General features: G+C 33.6%; 1 protein-coding gene across 4 annotated transcripts in view; it reads right to left on the bottom strand.

Moving 5' to 3' along the window:
- Positions 1–23,910, bottom strand: part of XRCC4 (X-ray repair cross complementing 4) — a 254,931-nt gene that overhangs the window by 205,420 nt on the left and 25,601 nt on the right. For all 4 annotated transcript variants that reach the window (XM_024734324.1, XM_024734326.1, XM_024734327.1 and 1 more), the window contains 2 exons: positions 23,683–23,831; positions 16,711–16,886 (listed from right to left, as the gene is read on the bottom strand). In XM_024734324.1, coding sequence (XP_024590092.1) covers positions 16,711–16,886; positions 23,683–23,821 — 315 coding nt within the window. In that variant the 5' untranslated portion in view covers positions 23,822–23,831. The remainder of the gene's footprint in view (positions 1–16,710; positions 16,887–23,682; positions 23,832–23,910) is intronic.

Raw genomic sequence — 23,910 nt, 5'->3', positions numbered from 1 at the left:
ACCTAGTACCCAGATGTTGATTATAAAATATAATCTTAAATAAAAGGAACTATTGCTCTTTGGATAAATGGTTGGTTCCAGGGCTGAGTCAGGAAAGACAAGATGAGCCTGGTACATCTTGCGGTGCCAGAAAGTCAGGAAGGGCTCAAGGTAATGGAGACATATCTAAAAGACCTGAAAGTTGAAGAAGTTCCTAATAGCAAAATCGAGGACAATTTGAGCAATAAAATAAATCATGAGAGTAATTTAACCCATAGAATAAAATAAATGTACTCATAAGAGTACACACTCATATAAATAAATAATCGAATAAATAAATGGAAGAGAAGAAACAGCTTTTCCTTACAGTAGAATTCCAATTAATGAAGAATTCCAATTAATGAAGTAAAGGAATGATGAAACTAGAAAATCATAATTAGATATATCAGACTAATAACTGCTGGAGACAAAAATCATCAATGCATGTTAAAATTAGTGGGTAAAATTATGATGAAAAATACGGTATTTGTATACTCTCAAAATTATTTAAACACAAGATACTTATTAACAACAAAAGGAAAAAATAGCAAGTTTACAGTGGAAAGAAACCTGGCAGACACTCCCTTAATCAAGTATTCAAAGTTAATATCACTAGTAATAATGCAGATAGATAACATGTACCTCATAATATGTTTCACTGAGAAGGATAGAGCATCATTTCTTTGATATTCTTGTGAAAATCCATAAATTCAACCTAACCATGAGAAAACATAAGACAAAATAACCAGCCAGTGTTCTTCAAAGGTAGGAAAACCAAGACTGAAGAACTTTCACAGACTAAAAGATAATGGAGACCATCAAATGCAATGTGAGACACTTGTATTCTGGACCAGGAAAAAAACTTTAGTGAGCATAATGAACTGAAATGTTTGTTTCTCCCCCAAATTCATACATTGAGGCCCTAACCCCTTCCAATGTGATGGTATTTGGAGGTGGGGTGTTTGGGAGGTAATTTGGTTTAGATGAATTCACAAGGGCAGGGCCCCCCGATAGGATTAGTAACTTTATAAGAAGAGGAAGACATGTATACTCTAATATGTATAAAATAGATAACTAATAAGAACCTGCTGTTTAAAAAAATAAAATAAAATAAAATTCGAAAAAAAAAAAAAGAAGAGGAAGAGATTAGAGCTAGCTCTCTGTCCACCACGTAAGAATACAGCAAGAAGGCAGCCGACTGCAAGCCAGGAGGCAGGTTCTTCCCAAGAACTGAATCGGATGGTTCCTTGATCTTGGACTTCCCATCCTACAGAACTGTAAGAAATAAATTCCTGCTATGTAAGCCACCAGTCTATGGTATTTTGTTACGGAAGCCACGGCAGACTAAGAGTGGTAAAAATGGGAAAATTCAAATAAGATCTGTAGTTTACTGTGTCAGTGTTAATGTCCTGATTGTTAATAATTGTACCATGATTACATAAAATGTGAATATTAGGGAATATAGGGTAAAGGATATACAGGAATTCTCCTTAGTATTTTTGCCACTTTCTCTATAAGTCTAAAATTAAAGTGTTAAAAAAGATAGCTGTCAAAAGATATAAATTGATCAAGAACCATAACAAATCAGGAAAAACATCATTATAATCCACCATTATGGTTCTAGTCACATGGGCATATCTCCACTATTGGACTGGTTTTGGATTATTTGTAGCCAGAAATATCACATCCTCTCCAGAAGTTGCACAAATAAAGCAATTAATCTTTAATTGTTATAATGGGATACCTTTTAAACAATTATTTTTTTGCATGCTTCCAGTTTTGAATAAAATTATTTACTATGTGGCCAATTTTAATCAATGTATGTTATGTTACTATACCAGAAAATTCAACAGAGAAAATGAAGCTCTGGATCCACCAGTAAACTTACATCTGATAGAGCATACAGTATAACAATAACATGTGCTTAACAAGGCTTCTCTGAGGTCAAGGGAGTTCTAAGTCACTCCCAATTTTTTAATCTCCAGACATTAAAAGTGAAATGAAGATTACAAAAATTATATCATCATATTTAAATTGATTTTATTTATAGTGTGCTTCAAATGATATAGCTTGAAATGGGATAAAATTTTAAACTGGCATAAAGAATGTCTGCTAAGACAATGTGTATAAACCCATTTATAGATAATATCAGAAGTATATGCTGGAGGTCCTTCGGAATACAAGGCACCAACGTGATGGCCTCTTGGGACAGGTCACAAACTATACAATTCACAGTTAACAAAGATCTGCACACACACATCAATCTTACTGCCTAAAGCCATAAACTCTGGGTGTTCTCATTATTAGCCTATTTGAACTCAGTTTTTTCATCATTAAATAAAGACAAATGACTTGCTGAAACCCATATAATTAGAAATAGATACAAGACTCAAGACAAGATCTCAAGTTCTTTCCATTATGCCACATTTCCTCTCAACAAAAGGTCACTCCCAAGACATCCAGATTGCTGGAATTTCAAACTCAGCTAAGACATGGTCACCGCCCTCAAGGATTTTACCGTATAATGGAAGAGACACCCAAGTGTTATTAAATAATTAATAACAACAAATATTTATAAAGTGCCTATTATAAGCAAGAACTGTCCTAGAAAAAGTATACACACACACACACCTATACACTAATTCATTAAATCCTTACAATCACTAAGTCAGGTATTAGTATTATTTCTGAACTACAAGAGAAAAACTGAGGACAAACAACTGAATAAGCTGCCCACAGTCTCACACCTGAGATCCAAATCAAGTCATCAGGCAATGGGACAGTAGCATGTCCAGAATGGGTTACATAGGTGCAGTAGGCTATAAACTGTTTTAGTAGTGAATTTTTAAAGTATAAAAGTATAACCTTTAAAAAATGTATAATAGTTTCAATGTCATTTGAACAGTATTTCTCTCTCTATAAACTTCCTAAATTCAATATTTTTTGAAGAGGTACATACAGCTATACTACACTGCATCTCTTCCAAACTTAACCACTGAAATATACTAGGTGGTCTAATTACTACATTAGTTATGATTTTTTATCAACATTAAAGATTTCTGTTCTGCATTCATTTTTAAAATACCTAGTTTTAATATCAACTTAATTAGCAATTACGTTCCACAATTTTTCCTGCTAATACAAAAGTATGTACCACTTTCATCATCATCATCACCATCTGATTTTAGATGTTCCTCAAATATTTTAGATTCTATTAATCTTCTCAATTGGTTATTTACCTACAATTTCAGGATAGTAACAGTCAATGAAAACCTGATTCTTGACTGAATTTCATAATAAAGTTTTCTTCTAGAAATAAAAAAAGCAATGCCTATCTAAGAAAACAAACAACTGAACGTAATTTGATTAAATTGATAAAGAAGACCGTAGGTCTTTATAGCTTCAGAAAATCAAGTTTTCAAAGTATAACTAATTTCAATTTTTTCTATGCAATAATTTAAAACAGTATTAAGAATGTAGGTGATTATAAAGCAATTATACTCCAATAAAGATGTTTAAAAAAAAGAATGTAGGTGATCTAAAAATATTTTGCAAATTTAAAATTCTAAAGTGAGAATGTCAAAGGCCTAGAATCACCTTAAGTACTTTATCCTTCGTAGACTCAAATTTTAAATGATGATAACTTAATGACTTAGTTAAAGCTGGAGCATCATGAGAATTAAAAGAAAATCCAAATTCAAAAAAAGTAATTAAATGATGAAGATTATCACAACTCGGGTGCCTTGATAATCTTCTTCCTAACCTTAGTGTCTTAAGTGCATGGCATGAAGCAATGATACCTAGAAGACCATGCCATCCTACCCAGGGGGGAAATACCATCTCAAATTTTAAAAGTTTCTGTAGGGGCAAAATAAGTAACAAATCTAAGAGACATTATCACTACATGTGATCTAACTCAAGGTACTGTAACTGACAGACAAAGCTAACATGCTACACATAATCGCAAAATTCTTCATTTTACTACCCTGTGTAGAAAGAATGGGAATCAGATAAGGGAGTTGGAAGTATTTTACCTCAATAGGGTATAAAACTGGACCTAAAATAAATGTTCGGGTCCTCTTTAACAGAGCTTTAAAAGGCAAGACCCTAAGGATTACACTGTTCCAAAGTAACTTAAACTGTGTCCCAGAACAAAACAAAAGTTTATAGAAATACAAAAATATGCAGCACCAAGTAAGATTTACAATATTTGGCATCCAATCAAAGATTAGCAGGCATGTAACAAAAAGAGAAAATATAACACAGAAAATATGATAGGGCAGAAAAATCTATCAATACCTATGCCAAAATAATACAGGTTACCAAATTAATGGACAAGGTCATTGAAAGTGACTATAATTTTATTCCATATATTCAAGAATGTAAAAGAAAGATTGTACACGGTAAGAAGAGTTAGAAAAGACATTAAATAGATGTGAATCAAACTTTGATGAAAACCACAATTTCTGAGATAAAAGATACACTGAATGAAATTAACAGCATATTACACATAGCAAAAGAAACAGTGAATATGAAGACAGAGCAATAGAAACTATTCAAAAATAAAAATGGGGAGAAAAAAAAGAAAGGAAGAAAGAAAAGAGGATCAAGGAGCTATAGGACAAATTCAAGCAACATAATATACATGTATTGATATATATAATTGGAGTCTCCAAACAGGAAGGAAGGGAAACAGAAAAACTATTTGGATAATGACCAAATTTTGCCAAAACTGACTAAAAATATAAACTAACAGATCAAAGAGGCTCAATAAATATAAAAAACTACACTAAGGCATATCATAATCAAATTGTTCACAGACAGTGATAAAGAGAAAAATTTTAAAAGAAGCTGGAGAAAGAAGGCACATTGCTTAGATACGAACAATGACAACTGACTAGCCAGAAGACAATAGAGCAACATTTTTAAAGTACTGAAAGAAAAAACTGTCAACTTAGAATTTTCTACTCAGTGAAGATATCTTTTAAAAAGGGTGAAATACAGACTTTTGCAGATTCACAAAACTTGAAAGAATCCATCACAAGCAGACCTGCATGAAAAGAAACATTAAACAAAGTCCTTCTGACAGAACATAAATAATATTACATGGAAAACTGGATCTACACAGAATAATGAATTGCTCCAGAAGAGGTAAATTTGTGGGTAAATATAAAAGACTTTCAAAATATTTAAATCACTTTAAAAGACAACTCAGAATTCTGATTCTGGACAAGATGGAGATAGCTCATTACATTCTATTACTCTCACTAATTACAAACAAAAATCCTGAAAGACTTAAAGCAACTATTAAAAGATTCTTTAAGGTAGAGAAAAGAAAGCAGATTTACTAGGAACCTTGGAACTTGAGGAAAGACTTGGCAGAAAGTTCCCTGGTTGGTTTTGTTTTGTTGACCTTCATATATCCAACCTGGATATTAAAGAAGCCTGCAACATGAAAACACCAGTGGGTACAAATAAACAAAAAGAAAAACTACTTCTGTCTGGCCGTGGTAAGTAGAAAAGGGTAGCCAGGAAAGACAGAAGCCTTTTACCTAAAACCCTTCCCCTCTCAGTTCAGGCTAAGAACCCAGAAGAAACATGCCTATCCCCATCCTGATCCCAATCCTGTACTAAAGACAGGAGGCTGTAGGTGGAACCTCGTCTACCACCCTCACCCTGAACTCAGAAGGTGAAGTCCCTTCCTCTCTCTACTTGGGGCTGTGGCCATGGAAATGGTGGGCAGGGACTTAACATCCAGCCATTCTCACCCTGCACTAATCAGGTGGCACTCTTCTCCCCAGTACCACAGACATACACCATGATCAAGTATATTCCAGGAATGCAAGGCAAAAGCTCAATCTTTGTAATCCACCATATTAACAGTCTAAAAAAGGAAACTCATATGACCATGACTTGATACAGAAAAAAGCATTTAAGACAATTCAATATCTATCCATAATAAAACCATCAGCAAACCAAGAATAGAAAGAAATTTCCATAATCTGATAAAGAGCATTTGAAAAATAAAACTATAGCTAACAGCATACTTAATGGTGAAAGCCTGAATGCTTTCCCCCTAAAATGGGGCATAAGGCAAGGATTTCTGTTCTCACCACTAAAATTCCACATAGTAGTTTCATATCCTAGCCAGTGAAATAAGGCAAAGAGAGGAAATAAAAGGCATAAAGACTGGGGGGAAAAAAGGAAATAAAACTATACCCACTGGCAGACATTATTATATAAGTAAAAGATACCAACAAAACTACACACACACAATAAAACAACAACAACAAAACACTCTGGAACAAATAAGGAAATTTAGCAAGGTTGGGGATTATAAGGTCAACACAAAAAAATAAACTATATTTATATATGAGTAATGGAACTATTGGAAACTCAAATTAAAAAAAATAAAACCACTTATAATAATTCCAGAAAGACTGAAATAACTAGAAATAAATCTAACAAAACACGTACAGGATCTGTGTGCTAATAAACACTACAAAATACTGATGAAAGATATCAAAGAAAACCTAAAAAATACTGTGCTTATGGACTAGAAGACTCAATTGTGGTTTTTTTGTAAATAAAGCTGCTTTTAAAATGTATTCGGAAAGGCAAAGAAACCAAATTATCTAAAACAACATTGAAAGAAAGAATAAAGTTAGAGGAATTACACAACCTAATTTTAAGGCTTATAATGTAGCTACAGTAATTATGACAGTGTGGTACTGGTGGAGGGATATATACATAGATTCATGAAACAGAATACAGAGTCCAGAAATAGACCCACACAAGTACAGCCAATGATTTTTAATAAAGGGGCAAAAGCAATTCAATGGAGAAAGGAGAGTCTTTTCAACTAATGGTCTTAGTTCAAATGGACATTCATATCCAAGAAAATGAACCTTAACCTAAACAAAAGTAACCCAAAACAGATGATAGATCTAAATGTAAAACGTGAAACTATAAAACTTTTTTAAAGAAAATCATGGAAAATCTTCATGACCTAGGGATAGGTAAAGAGTCCTTACACATGACACCAAAGAATAATCCATAAAAATTTTAAAAATCCACAAATTGGACCATTCATCAAAAATAGAAACTTCTGTTCTACAAAAGACCCTATTAATAAAATGAACATACCAGGGCTTCCCTGGTGGTGCAGCAGTTAAGAATCCGCCTGCCAATGCAGGGGACATGGGTTCGAACTCTGGTCCGGGAAGATCCCACATGCCGTGGAGCAACTGGGCCTGTGCGCCACAACTACTAAGCCTGCGCTCTAGAGCCCACGAGCCACAACTACTGAAGCCTTCGTGCCCTAGGGCCGTGCTCTGCAACAGGAGAAGCCACCTCAGTGAGAGGCCCACGCACAGTAACGAAGACTCAATGCAGCCAAAAATAAATAAATAAATAAATTTTAAAAGAAAAAAAACAAAAAAACCTCATTTCAACCTCCTAGAAACTTCTGGTTTCTTCTTCAATTTCTCTAAAACAAAAAAAAAGTGAACATACCAGTGATAGATTAGAAGATATTTGCAAATCACACATCTGATAAATAAATACAAACAATGCAACTAAAAACATGGGTAAAATTTGAAAAGACTCTTCACCAAGATGGTTATACAGATGTCAAATAAGCACATGAAACCAATATCCTCAGCCATTAGGGAAATAGAAATTAAAGCCACAATGAGATACCATACATACCATGCCTATTAGAATGGCTAAAATAAAAAATACGGACAACACTAAGTGCTGCAAAGAGTGTGGATCCTTCATACATTTCAGGTAGGAATATAAAATGGTACACCCACTTTGGAAAACAGTTTAGCAGTTTCTTTATAAAGGTAAACACATACTTGTCATACAGCCAGTATTCCCAATCTTAGATATTTATCTTAAAGCAGAGATCAGCAAACTCTTTCTAAGAGGACCAAAAGTAAATATTTCAGTCACTGCACACCACAGTGTCCTGTTGCAGCTGTTCAACTTTGCCATTATAATACAAAAGCAGCCACAGACAATACACAAATGGGCACACTTATGTCCCAGTAAAACTTTACCAAAATGGGCAGCCGATTTACAGGATATAGTTTGCCAATCTCTGCACTAGAGAAATGAGGACTTATATTCACACAGAAACCTATGCATGAATGTTTAAAGCAGCTTTGTAATAGCCAAAAAGTGGAAATGACACAAATGTTCTTAAGTCATTAATGGATGAACAAACGGATACAGTCATACAATGGACTACTCAGAAATAAATAAAAATAAATTATGATATTTGCAACAACTTGAATGTCTCTCAAGGGCATTATTATGCTCAGTGGGTGGGGGAAGCTAATCTCAAAAGGCTACATACTATATGATTTCATTAATGTAATATTCTTGAAATAACAAAAGCGCAGTGATGAAGAACAGATAAGTGGTTGCTGAGGGTTACATTGGAGAGCCGGTACAACTATAAAGGGGTAGCACAAAGGAACAAAGAGGTTTCTTTGTGATAATAGAACAGTTCTGCACCCTGATTGTGGTAGTGGTTATATGAATCCATACATGTAATAAAATTCATATAAGTATAAACACACAAAAACGAAACAAAAAAGCATAACAACAAAAAAACAGATTACTTGTAAAAAGTAGCAAAATCTGTATAAGGTTTGTAGTTTATAATATTGTGCCAATGTCAATTTCCTGCTCTTAATAATATACTATGGTTATATATTGTTATCATTGGGGAACCCAGGTGCAGGGTATCCTGAACTCTATGTCTTATTTTTGAAACTTTTTGTGAGTCTAAAATTATTTCAAAATAGATTTTAAAAGTTAATTGGCTGTTAAAAACGAAAATTATTACAATACATTGTGGAGTTTATAACATACATATCAATAGAAGTAAAATGTATGACCAAAATAACATAAAGGCTAGGAGAGAAAAAATGGATGTATAATGTGTGTGTGTATATATAATGTATATTGCTATAAGAGTTTTAAACTATCTGTAAAGCAGTATTTCACTTCAAGGTAGACTGTGATAAGGTAAAGATACATGCTATAAACTCTAAAGCAAGCATTAAAATAGCGTAAAAATGAGTTATAAGCCAACCAAAAAGATTAAATAGTATCATAAAAAAATACTAAAGTAGGCCAAAAAAAGACACAATAAGAGAAACAAGGAAATAAGGTGAAACAGAAAGAGACAGCAGATTTTAAAACCATCATCAATAATTACATAAACTGTAAATGCCCTAAACACCCCAATTAAAAGACACAGATTGCCAGATTGGATTAAAAAAGCAAAATCCAACTATATATTTCTTAAAAGAAACCCAATTTAAATAAAGACAAAAATAGTCAAAAGCAGAAGGATGGAAAAAGATATGTCATGCTAACTCCTATCAAAAGAAAGCTGGAAGTGGATTTTAGATCAAAGAATTTTAAGTGTTAGAGGGTCATTTCATAATGATAAAGGGATCAAATCATCACGAGGACAAGACAAACCTTAATGTTTTGCACTTTATAACAAAGATTCAAAAATACATGAAGCAAGACCTGATTATGGTTCAAGGAGAATAAACCAATCCATAATTACAGTTACAGATTTGAATACATTCTCTGTCATTGGTGCAACAAGTAGATAGAAAATAAGCAAAAATATAGAAAACTTAAACAAGCTCAACCAACTTGATCTGACATTTATAGAACAATCCACCAAACAGCAGAATAAACATTTCTTTCAAGTGTTCAAAGACCACTGAACAAGAGAGATCATATTTGGAGCCTCAGTATAAGTCCAAATAAATTTAAAAGTTTAGTGGCTGCCTGGAACCTGGAGAGTAAGCAGAGTGAGGAAGAAAGGGGCTAATTGGGGATTGACCTCAAAGAGGCACAAAGGAACTGTCTAGAGTAATGAAAACTGAATTTTACATAGGTACATTCTATTGTATGTACACTACACCTAAACAACAAGAAAATTTTTACTTGATTTTGACAGAGACCTGGATTCTACCCTACCTGACTTACTACCTGTGCTTTCCTTAGGAACTTGCTTATGCTTTTAGCAACTGTTTCCTCACATACAGAGAGTGATGATGCCAACACCACATGATGAAGTGAGAGTACGTGTTAACTGAAAAGGAGATTAACTGAAAAATAATAAGCAAATATTAATACTCAAAAGTTCTCTTAGAGCATAGTTTTTACATGCTACTTCCTACTTCTGTTTTTGCTCTAAGTTATTTTCTGAAAAATCCTGGAATAACTGAAAAAATTAAAATATAATGACTGAGGTATTTCTTATAAAAGAAGAAAACACTTTAAATCAAAGCAGAGCAATATGAAAAAAGAAAAGGAAAATGAGTTCTCAAATACAAAGCTGTATAACTAAAACTTAATTTTTTAAAGTAATAATTCTGAAGTCTTTTCCATGGCTTAACTACAAAACATATACTTTGAGCAGGACTTCTGCACCACTTACATTACTGATTTAGTTCCCACATTCCAAAAGGTCAGGAATTATAAAGCGTTTAATACAAAAATGGCAGACGTATACAAATATTTTTATCATAGAAATAAAGAATACTGCAATTTCTTTTTGAGGCATTCAAGTACCACATTTGCAACCCATACTCCCACAAACCTGAAAATCATTACTATTTTTGACAAACTCTTTGGCAGAGTACCATAACAAATGCTCCAATTCTGATATTTCATCTGGAAATACCCATTTGATTTCAAAGTCCCCCAAACCACAGGGACACATGGCAATAATATAGGATTTTAGACTGCTGTTTTTAAAAACAACTTTGAATGCTTTGGGCTAACTTATTTTACTTCATTTTTATATATCTGAGAAATGTAAGTTAAATAAATATAGAGAGGTTGTTTGAACTTTTTTAACTTCCACTTAAAAAAAGTTATGACATATAGTAAGATACAAACTAACCTATACCTTACTATATGTTGTAACATTTTTTAAACAACTAAAACAATTATTTATAATGAAAATTCTGGAGAAAGACCCTTGTAACAGTAAAAGTGAACCCTTCTAAATGATTGAATGATCATTCAATCTCTCCTAAAATGTAACATGCAGAGCTTGCTCCTTGTCCCTCAATATCCACCTTCCCCTTTTTACACAGTAATGAAAATTTCTGGGCATAGGACACAGCTGAAGATCACACTTCACAGATTCCCTTGCAGCTAGGTGAAGCCATGTGACAGTTCTGGACAATGGGATGCAAGCAAAAGTAATGCTTGCAATTTTACAGTGATGGTCAAAGAAAATGCATGTGTGCTTTATTTTCTCTTTAACTCAGTCTTGTTGCCTGAAAGGTGAGCATAAGAGTAACAATGAGATTAAAAACTCCCTGGGCCCCTGCATCATAAAACCATTGTATTAACCCAGGCCTGCCTATTTGGATCATTACATCAGAGAAAAGCAAACTTCCATGCTTTTTAAGTCATCAAGTTTTCAGGCTAACTGTATCCGAAGCCAATATCTGCTGGTGGGGGCAGGAGAGAGGAAGGGAAAGAAAATGCAAAAAGACTTTATTTTAATTCTAATAGAAACCTAAAGCCAATTTTCATGTATGCTTCTAGTGTGTGGGGGAGGGTGTGTATGTGTGCCTATCATGTTTAATTTTCTTTCAAACCTCATGGCTTTCCTTCATTAGGACTATTTTTAGAAACATAAAACTGCAGTATGTTAGATGACCTGGAATGAATCCAAGAAATCACTTCAAAACTTTATAGATGAGAAAACAGATGTATGAGCAAGCTAAACTATGAACCCATGGTTACTCTTTTTTTTTAAGTTTTTGAATTCTATTTTATTTATTTTTTTATACAGCAGGTTCTTATTAATCATCAATTTTATACACATCACTGTATACATGTCAATCCCAATCACCCAATTCAGCACACCACCACCACCACTTGACCCGTGGCTTACCCCCCTTGGTGTCCATATGTTTGTTCTCTACATCTGTGTCTCAAATTCTGCCCTGCAACCCGGTTCATCTGTACCATTTTTCTAGTTCCACATACATGTGTTAATATACGATATTCGTTTTTCTCTCTTTGACTTACTTCACTCTGTATGACAGTCTCTAGATCCATCCACGTCTCAACAAATGACTCAATTTCATTCCTTTTTATGGCTGAGTAATATTCCATTGTACATACGTACCACACCTTCTTTATCCATTCATCTGTCAATGGGCATTTAGGTTGCTTCCATGACCTGGCTATTGTAAATAGTGCTGCAATGAACATTGGGGTGCATGTGTCTTTTTGAATTATGGTTTTCTCTGGGTACATGCCCAGTAGTGGGATTGCTGGGTCAGATGGTAATTCTATTTTTAGTTTTCTAAGGAACCTCCATACTGTTCTCCATAGTGGCTCTATCAATTTACATTCCCATCAACAGTGCAAGAGGGTTCCCTTTTCTCCACACCCTCTCCAGCATTTGTTGTCTGTCGATTTCTGATCATGCCCATTCTAACTGGTGTGAGGTGATACCTCATTGTAGTTTTGTTTGTTTGTTTGTTTGTTTTTGCAGTACGCGGGCCTCTCACTGTTGTGGCCTCTCCTGTTGCGGAGCACATGTTCTGGATGCGCAGGCTCAGCGGCCATGGCTGACAGGCCTAGCCACTCCATGGTATTGTGGGATCCTCCCGGACCGTGGCACGAACCCGTGTCCCCTGCAACAGCAGGCGGACTCTCAACCACTGCGCCACCAGGGAAGCCCCTCATTGTAGTTTTGATTTGCATTTCTCTAATAATTAGTGATGTTGAGAAGTTTTTCATGTGCTTCTTGATGATCTGTATGTCTTCTTTGGAGAAATGTCTATTTAGGTCTTCTGCCCATTTTTGGATTGGGTTGTTTGTTTCTTTAATATTGAGCTGCATGAGCTGTTTATATATTTTGGAGATTAATCCTTTGTCTGCTGATTCGTTTGCAAATATTTTCTCCCATTCTGAGGGTTGCCTTTTCATCTTGTTTATGGTTTCCTTTACTGTGCAAAAGCTTTTAAGTTTCATAAGGTCCCATTTGTTTATTTTTGTTTTTATTTCCATTACTATAGGAGGTGGGTCAAAAAAGATCTTGCTGTGATTTATGTCAAAGAGTGTTCTTCCTATCTTTTCCTCTAAGAGTTTTAGTGTCTGGTCTTAACATTTAGGTCTCAAATCCATTTTGAGTTTATTTTTGTGTATGGTGTTAGGGAGTGTTCTAATTTCATTCTTTTACATGTAGCTGTCCAGTTTTCCCAGCACCACTTATTGAAGAGACTGTCTTTTCTCCATTGTATATCTTTGCCTCCTTTGTCATAGATTAGTTGACCATAGGTGCGTGGGTTTATCTCTGGGCTTTCTATCTTGTTCCATTGATCTATGTTTCTGTTTTTGTACCAGTACCATATTGTCTTGATTACTGTAGCTTTGTAGTATAGTCTGAAGTCAGGAAGTCTGATTCCTCCAGCTCCATGTTTTTCCCTCAAGACTGCTTTGGCTATTCGGGGTCTTCTGTGTCTCCATACGAATTTTAAGATTTTTTGTTCTAGTTCTGTAAAAAATGCCATTGGTAATTTGATAGGGATTGCATTGAATCTGTAGATTGCTTTGGGTAGCACAGTCATTTTCACAATATTGATTCTTCCAATCCAAGAACATGGTATATCTCTCCATCTGTTGGTATCATCTTTAATTTCTTTCATCCGTGTCTTATAGTTTTCTGCATACAGGTATTTTGTCTCCCCCCAGGGTTACTCTTATCAAAAAAAAATTTGGTCTTTTTTACATGGCTCATGAATGAAAATGTTTTCTGAAGGAACAGAGCAAATTATGAGAGAAGAAGAGGAAGACATTTTTAATTAAGACGTATTATTTGCATGACAAAGTATATACTGCAAAATCCATAAGAACTGTAAAAGGCAGAGCGAAAAGAGTGACACAAAGTACGTGATAATCTCTTGAGTAGGCAACAGTACTTATAGTGAAGAGATAATGAGTTCTAAATGCTTGTACTAGAGTATGCTGTCATCCAGAACAATCTACTGCCAACTGAAGTGTCCTGGTGATGGAGCAGGAAGGGTCCCAGAGGTTTGTACTGTACGGAGAAAAAGAGTTAGCATCCAACTGGCCATTCAACATTTATCCCAATGAGAATTAAGCTAAAATTAGAAGTCTATGTTATCTGTAAGGAAAAGCCAATGAGAGCAAAAATGAAATTTTGAGTATTATGAGCTCAAAAGCAATCTCATGAAAATTATGGATCCATTCCTCAAAAAAAATGTATATAAACATCAACATACACATTATACATATTAAATATTTCATTGCTTTGGAAATGGACAATTAAAACACAAGGTAATATTTCAAAAAAATACAGGTCTTCTTGAATATAAAAATTAGTAGTTATTTCCTTTTTAAAAATAGGAAAAAAGGAGAAAATTTGATAGAAATGTAAATTTCAAATAAGTCATATGACTTGAATACTCAAAATGTTCAAATTATGCAGTGATCTTCAACACAGAATTAGACACATAAAACTTCTTGAATTGATGACAACAAATGCCCAAAAACCCTGACTCTAAGAGGTATGAAACTGGTAGCTAATGTACTTAGAACTCATGGAATATTCTTTGTCATGGGAGAGTAACCTTATGTCAACAACAGAACAGAATTCACTATAACCTTTTAAGGTGAATCTATGTTCATTCTTTTCTTCTAAGTGTAGGTGGTCATTTTTGGCAACAATCAGACATCTGTGTCATCAAGGAATGGATTACAAACTCCTTTTAAAGTTTTAGGTCATCCAAAGCAAAATTAGCCTTAAAAAGTATTCTGCCATATTTCCAATTGTCTGCATATTTTTGCCAGCAGATGAATTTAAAAGATACTGTCACTCTGAAACTCAATTTGCAGAAGCACATCCTACAGCACTAGAAGATTCCCACGGAAATTTGGCCAAATAAACTTGTGATTTTCATCTGCATCTGTAAGGCTGACTGTAGCACCTCATACTGAAAGTTTTATCTCATTCAAACATCCAAAAATATCTCTCAAGTAAGCCAAGTCATGAACTCCTCCTCAACAAACCATTCTGAAAGTAGCCTTTCTTTTTCTCATAGGCAAATTAATAAATGAATAAATAGTGAGGCAGGAATCTAAACTGCATTGTAGTGCTTTAGGGCATATTTGTTAGGGAACCAACACTCATCTGCCTTACTAGGAATCTCTTAATCTGTTTCTATTTTTTTGAGAAAACCTGTTGAAAAGCTAGTGGTTCAAGCCTTTGGCTCTGATAAAGTTGATTAATATCAGGGTAGTAAGCAAGCTATCTTTCAGGATTATTGTCACGGTTTTTGAGTCTGATACATGCCAAGCCAACTGTAAACAACTGAAGTCATGAGGACTTTCTTCACAAAGGCGGCAAGATCCGATGTAACGCTAAGCATGGCAAGTACTCCATCCAAACCCTCCTTTTCACCATGTCAAAGATACCAAAAGCCTTTCAGGTACCCAAAAGTACTCTCACACTCTTAATTTGTTATGTACCAGTGTAACACAACACATATGAAAACCAGAAACTGGAGGTATGAAATAATGTTAGTCATTACATACATATGCTTGTTGAGTGGGAAATGGCATTATAACCAATTTGACAATGATCTGCTTCAAAATATTAGAAGAAACAGTCAGCAGTTCCATAGTATATAACATCATTTGATTGTACTTGAGCCACAGGAAAGAGTACTTTGCGATAAATAACAAAATTTCAGTAGTCAGTTCAAACCTTACCCTAATTTAAATTATCATCTTAAGAACCTCAGCTTATTGAAACTTACATAAATTGGCAGATAAGTACTATAAGTATGTATCTTCTAAACAATTCAGAATAATTCTAAATTTTTCAGAAACAATTACTGAAGCCAGGCTCTCTGTATTATTCTATACAGGATAATATATATTTCAAATTAATGATTCCATCTGTTGCTTCAAATGTTTCTCTAATTGGTGAAATCCCTTTAATCATTCTGAATTAAAGATTTTTTTTAAAAGAATTTTTTAAACTTAATCTAGTTCTGGCACAAACTGTTCAATAACTGTCTCTAAATTTAAGAAAGCTTGGGTTGAAAGTTCTTTCTATTTTAATACTTCTAAGTTTGATAATATAAATAAAATACCTTAATTTCTAATCAAATGTCTTACTACACTTATCTATATAATTTTGTAATTGCAAATACATGCTAATAAAGAAGAAAATAGGTTATAATTATTAAATATTCAAAGAAAAATATATTATTTTCTTTCTCAAAAATCAGTATTTCAAAAAAAAAAAAAAAATCAGTATTTCCCCAAACTCATTTCAGTAAGCCTTGTCTCATGGTCTAAAACTTCTGACGCCATTTTTCATACTGCTCATTCGTGTAATTATCTCAATAATACTTAGTCTTAAAGCATTAAAAATGAAATATATTTTCCAATAGTTTTTTTCACAATTCATTAACATAAAGCATTTAATGACTATAACTTTGAAGCATTTTTCCAACTTGGAAACCAAGTACTTTTTAAACTTTTGTTTCTGAGCTATTCTGGGAATAATATGCTAGTTACTTAAATAATTTCTCAATAAGTATTCTCTAACATTTTACCAATTATAACATTATGGAAAGTTTTACTTACTGAAACATCTTTCAAGTTTTTCTCAAAGGAGAAGTGACAAGACTCTTTCGAAAAATTGAACTTGTATGTGTCAGTTGGTCCTGCTCCTGACACCAGTGCTTTTCTCAGTTCATCAACATATTTCTCTTTTTCCATTGCCATGTCATCAGCTTCTTGGGAAATCTCTGATTCACAAACTATGAGAAACAATAATAAAAGCCTTATTTACTTGAAAATAAATTCTAAACCTAAGAATAAACATATTTACCTGTTGCTACTAATTTATTACTTATGTAACAGAAATTTAAACAAAAAGTAAAATCAATGTCTGCACCACACATTTTTAAGTCAAATTATACCTTTTAACTGAACTAGCAATTTTTGAGACATTAATTTAGTCTCAAATCTCATTGGAAAGCATTAGACTCCTTGTGTTCTTTCTCTGTCCTCAGATCAAATACATGGATTATAAGGTACCACAGAAACAACCGTCTTGTGTACCTGCTCCTAGGTCATAGCAATTATTTCCTATAATGATTAATAAGCTCAATATTTTAAAACATCTTTCTTCCTTGCCTCAATTATTAAAGAGATTAAATAGTCTATAGTCTATTTCTCACTCACATGGGCAGAGTCAAATTAAAGTAAAAATGGAGTTCATTCTTCTCATCTCATTATGTGCCAACAATAAAAATGGTAGATGAAGGGAGTCGATGAGGAAGGAAAGGGAAGGGAATTAATATTTATTGTCTCCTCTACGGCTTGCGTTATATTATATATCTGGTTTCCAATTCTCTCGTCTAGGTACGTTTAAAGCTGATGTTTTACTCATCCGTAGAGATTTTTACTTCAATGATTACATGTTCAATTTTAGATATCCTCTGTTTCTTTTTCATAATACCTTGTTCTTGACACACCCTTCTTTTCAATATTTGAAGGATTTAAATATATTTAAGATCTCATTCAGATCACTCTCTTTGCGTGGTTCCTAGGGTATGAATGCCATTTCTTCTAGCTGCTGACACATTCTTGCTCTGCCTTTTTTCCTTTCCTGCTTTGTGAGGTGTGAACATGACTCTCCTCTAGCCAGAGTATCAAGTGCTCTGGACAGCAGAAAATCTTCATTTAAGACTTTACTTATTTATTTTTTTAATAAATTTATTTTATTTATTTTATTTTTGGCTGCATTGGGTCTTCACTGCACGCGGGCTGTTCTCTGGTTGTGGTGAGTTGGGGTTACTCTTCGTTGTGGTGTGTGGCCTTCTCATTGCAGTGGCTTCTCTTGTTGTGGAGCACAGGCTCTAGGCGCGTGGGCTTCAGTAGTTGTGGCACGTGGGCTCAGTAGCTGTGGTTCATGAGCTCTAGAGCACAGGCTCAGTAGTTGTGGCGCATGGGTTTAGTTGCTCCGCGGCATGTGGGATCTTCCCGCACCAGGGATCAAACCCGTGTCCCCTGCATTGGCAGGCGGATTCTTAACCACTGTGTCACCAGGGAAGCCCTTCATTTAAGGCTTTAAATGAAGGTTGCTGGTTGGCCTTTCTTGTAGTCCCTACAGGTTTCACCAGTTCTGGACCAGTTTTGAAAGTTAATTTCTTCACTTGGTTTTTACACTTGCGGCAAATTTAAGACAGCTCAAATTTAAACCCCCTACCCTCACACTTATATAACACAGACAGGATTCTGATTTCTGTTAGGAATTTTAATTTACTCATAACCCTTAGTGACTACTCTGATTCTACAACTCCAAGCCAGAGTTAATTTTTTTGTCTGTTTTTTTAAAGATTTTATTAACAGGATCACTTCCAGGTTACTTTCTTTATCTTTAGAGATAAAGAAATTCCTTAAGAGGCCTGCAGTCTCAACAGGCCACTCCACTCAGGTATTACAACCACAGTCACTTAGATGTGTATCTAGTTCAGATATTCCATGAACTTATAGTTCTTTAGTTCCCATTAACCACTTTGGTTTTCAGATACCTCTTCACACATGGCACCTGGGGATTCCCTTTCTTACATTCAAAGGCTGCAATGTGTCTGTTTATTTGCTTTTAAAATTACAAGATTTAATCTAATATTTATTTGGAAGGTACGTATGGTTGGGTGGTTTCCTGTATCAACTCAGGATACCACAATGATGAAAGACTCATACGGTTCTATACTTTTTTACTTAAAGGTTACATTTATCTATTTTATTCCTTACAACACTGAAAGATAGATATTCTCATTTTACAAATGATAAAAGTGAGGCTCAGAGAGATCAAGTAATGGTCTAGGGTCATGAAGTAGGTAAGTGGTAAAACTGGGGTCATACTTATATCTCTCTGGTTGTTCTGGTTTGAGGTGAAGCAGAGATATGGGACATTAGCTAAATTATTTACTTCCATAATATTTAAAAAACACACTGGTATGAAATAATATAGAAACAATAAAATCTTGATTAAAGAATCCCTAAAAATATAACAGCTTTCCATAACGTTGGTCCATGTGCTATCAAGGGTCTGGAAGCCCCATGACAGGCAATGAGGAAGAGAGTCCAGGAATGCATCCATATATTTTTCCTGATCAGTTTTTTATAAATTCTAATATTGAAAATAAATGACCTCTCAACACAGCCTTTGAAAAAAGGTAAGAATAAAAATATGCTTGTGTAATTTTACAGCTTCTAAAATACTTCAACATATTTTTTTCTCTCTCTGAAGCATATGCATATTTAAGATGATCACCACTATCAAATCTATTGACCTTTCAAATACCCTATTAGCTCTTCTGAAAAAACATAAAATTAAGAAGGCAAATGCATCTTATCTGAGGAATAATTTCATATTCTGTGTTTGGATAATTTTGAAGAGTTATAAGTACCTAGAGAGAGAAATTATTTCTCAGAGAAATAGGAAATAATCTGTAGAAACTATCTTTAATGCAACTATAGAAAAACTTATAAGAAAATATGCAAAAAAATAAATGATACAAATGAACTTCTTTACAAAATAGAGACTCACAGACTTCAAAAACAAATTTATTGTTATCAAAGGGGAAAGGTGGGATGGGGGGGATAAATTAGGAGTTTGGGATGAACATATACACACTAGTATATATAAAATAGCTAACCAACAAGGCCCTACTGTATGGCACAGGGAACTCAATATTCTGTAATAACCTATATGGGAAAAGAATCTGAAAAAGAATGGATATATGTATATGTGTAACTGAATCACTTTGCAGTACACCTGAAACTAACACAACATTGTAAATCAACTATACTCCAATATAAAATAAATATATTAAAAAAAAAATAAAGTATGTCTACTGATAAAACATCTAGTAAAAAGTATTCTAAATTTCATTACAATGAAAAGATGCCTGTCTGAAAATATTTAATAGAATTTATTGATTCAATTCATTTAGTCCAAAAATGCTTAATTAGCATTTACTATGTGCCAGGCACTATTCTAGGCATGAGGGATACAACCATTAGACAAAAATGCCAGCCTTATGGAGCCTTGATTCAAGTGCTGACATGTTAGATAACCTTTCAGATACCCTCTTAGTATGTTACTCCATCTGTGAATGCTGCATTGGTTAGTGTTTCAAAATATTTCATTCTTGAGAGGAAAAAAACATGTGAAAGGAAATTATTTCTATTTATGCCTCTCCTTTAAAAATATGTTTTGTAAAAAAAAAAAGGTATTAGTTTAAGAAGAAAAATTTACTTGAACATTTCCTATAACAGTCAATGTGAAATTCTGACTGCCTATTTAGAACTTCAATCCTAGAAAAACAATTTGGTCACCGGTTTTGAATTTTGTGCTGCAGGAAGCACAGCTGTAAGCAGTCAATGCTCCTTTAAAAACTTCAGTGACCAGGGATAAAAGCCATGAAAATAATAAAATTCAGCAAGGATACAGATGAGCAACATAATATGGCATAAAAAGTGAGCAGGCCAACATGACCAAAAAGCAAGGAATTGTTCTCAGACAGGTAGAATCCAAGAAAGCATCACTTTAACACCATTTATGGGTAGGTGAAGATGTAAGTAAGGAAAGAAAATTCTTTACTTTGGATCCTTATGTATAATGAACCAAAAGACTGCATATCCTAAGTTTGTGTCAGAGCTGAGAAGACACACAGACGTAATAAGTCATCATTATCACGGACCCACTTTTCTACTTCATTCTTTAAAAATCATTTTTCTACTGGGCTCTGTCACATAATCTCCATATAGGTCACCAAACATATCAGTGTTTAGAACAAATATAGGTGGATATAATTATTTGATAATAAATGCATTAAAAAGTTTAATTTACTCTTCAATGAACTTTACCCCAGAGATGGGTGATATAAGTTTCTTACCGCTGACTGCAATTCTTATGAAAGTCAAATAACAGTCATTGATCATTAACCCACTTTGTGACTTAACCCTGTGATATAATCCTCTACAATGTTGAAGTGATGATAGACCACATGATAATTAGACCCCAAAACATTCATTAGATAAAACATTGCTAATGGAAAATAAATCAGTGAGTTTAGTGTGTGGGAGATTAAAAGGAACCCCACATCCTTTTAATTTCACTCAAATGAAAAGAGAAAAAAAATTATCCAAATTGAAGGTTGCAGAAATCAAAAAGTTGTACAAAAAACAGGATGAGGTATAGGAAGGAAATTCATTTTCATGTTTCAATTATTTAATTGTTTCAATTTCTTAATTATCTTATTGTCTATCTGTAAAGTGCCAAACCAAATTATATTTATGTATAAGACTTAACTAAACATGGAAACAATGTTATATTATTTGATTACGTATTTTGTCCCTGAAATTCACACAAGTGAGTAATAAAAGGCATTAAACATTTGTGAGATTTAAAACTTCAATATCTTTGAAAATAAATGACCAGATCCAGTGCAGTATAAAATTTTCTGTTTGAAAGCTTGTTCAGTACAGGAAGCCAAAAGATTAACAATCCACCAAGGGATACAGAAGTTTGATATCACATTTTTGTCACACTAAATTTCATTAGCTGAAAAACAAATGGTAAAACATACTGCATTTATGATCAACGCCAACAAGTAAATATGAAACTGGAGTTTTCATTAAAATATATGCTAACTCTAAAATGAGTAGTTTCCTTTCTTCTTTTTCCTAACCAATTTTATATATTTCAGGCATCCTTTCATTCTTTCTTTCAGAGAATATCCATCAAGGCATGTATGTCCTATGTACTGATAGAAATACTTATGAACAGTGGTTGGCAAATTAGATGTGTACTTTGCTCTCAATGAATGTAGGCTAGTGAAACAATATTCATGTTAAGAATATTAAGAACAACTGCCAGCACATTTTGTATGACATAAACAAAATGTTCCATAAATGTAAAGTTAACTTAAATTTCTGGTTACATTAAGATTTAAGAGTTAACCACAGTATTCTTTTTCTTTTCACAGTCCTTAATGATATAAAAAAAAATTCAAACAACGTATTATTGTTCTTTGTCCTGGTGAATGAGGTTTACTGACTACATCAAAATTTAATCTTTTTCTTTGATAATTAAGGTTCTTAAAATACCTCAAGGTCATTCATCTGACCATAACTTCTTGTTATACAGAATAAACCTTTTGTTAATTAGAAATATCTAAGTTATAAATTCCTTATATACAACCAACCACATCACCTAGGACCTGCCTCCTGGGCTGTGCTGTTGGAACTGCTCTTTTCTCCCTGAAAACTGGCATTAGACTACTGCCATGGTCTTCAACCCTGTGTACCATTTACCCCAAAACAGAGTTATTGTCACTTGGGTATACCTTCACCAGCATACATAGAGCTAACCTGACAAATTTTCCTCCAGTCCTGCACTGCAACAACCAACCAACCACTGAATTCTCTTACATAGAAATTTACAGCTTAAATAGATACCATAACAGGTACTACAAACATTATCCTTGAAATTTCTTTATTTTACAGTAATACTTATATTACCATTCCTCATTCTCTGTCATAAAAAAATGAGTAATAAAAACCAAAACCCTGTAAATACAAATTCAGTTTGACTACGTTGTATAACAGAATTTGTAACACTCAAGAAGAAAACAAAACTTCACAATGTATTGTGATTTTAAAAGGTGATATAATAATTATTACAGTAATAAATTTTAGGGGAATATTTCAAAAGTTGATAGAAGATACAAATAGCACATAAATTAACATGACAAAATTATTTTACCTAAAACATCATTTACAACATAACTCTAGAAATGACTATTTCATAACTGTAGAAATAGCTTTTTAAATCTTTCAATAAAACACTTTAGAAGTATATTATCAACAAAATTTTGCTATATGAGTAAAACATAATTCTAGATATTTTGACTTTACACCTGCAATGTTCCATAAATGATTTCAGGGTCATTAACCTCTTTAAAAAGATTATTACCAAAGATTAAAAAAAGCAAAAGTCTATTTCATAAAATAACAGCCAAAATCCCATAAATGGGTTTGAACTTTGGTTTACAAAGTTTTAGGCTATTAGTTCTGCTTCTTTTTGTTACAAATGTAGTACATGTTCACTGGAAAATAATTCAACAATATAAGTATATGAAATAAAAAGAAAACCACCACCACCCCACTCTCCCAAGCCTTGGCCCAGCCAATCCACCTTCCTGTGCCTCCCAATATTTCCCTGGGGTCCTAAGAAAAGATACATATAAAAAGTACTATTTATGTTTTGTATAAAGAGATCATTTTAAAAACTCTGACCAACTCCAAGAACTAAGACTCAAATGGTTATTTCTCTATCCTTCTATTAATATTACCTACAGAAAATAATATTAATATTACAAATCTGTGTGTAAATCAGACAGCAATAACAAGTAAAAGCAATCATGTTCATTTTAACCAATATCTATTAAAGAAACATTTTAATTTGAAGTATCACTGAGGACTGAAGAATAGCACATTATTGAAATTTTTCTTTAAAAAATTTGCTTTTAACATTACCTGTCCCAGTCCATGCTGACTGCCCATCAGTAAGTGTAATAACAAAACCAGATCCTAGTGTTTTTTCCCAAGCAACTTGTAGAAAATGAATTATATCAGGTTCAGAAGCAAGATAGATTCTGTTTACTTTTCTCTCCATTTCTGATTACCTGTTATAAAAGAAAAAAAATATTTTTGCAAGAAACTGTGACTATCAAATAATGATGCTTTCTGTACTGGTCTCTCAGC

Source organism: Neophocaena asiaeorientalis, unplaced genomic scaffold (assembly GCF_003031525.2).
Source record: "Neophocaena asiaeorientalis asiaeorientalis breed wild unplaced genomic scaffold, Neophocaena_asiaeorientalis_V1.1 scaffold184, whole genome shotgun sequence".
NCBI lineage: Eukaryota > Metazoa > Chordata > Mammalia > Artiodactyla > Phocoenidae > Neophocaena > Neophocaena asiaeorientalis.
Note: the sequence above shows the minus strand (reverse complement) of the source record. Positions and strands in the feature narration are given on the sequence as shown.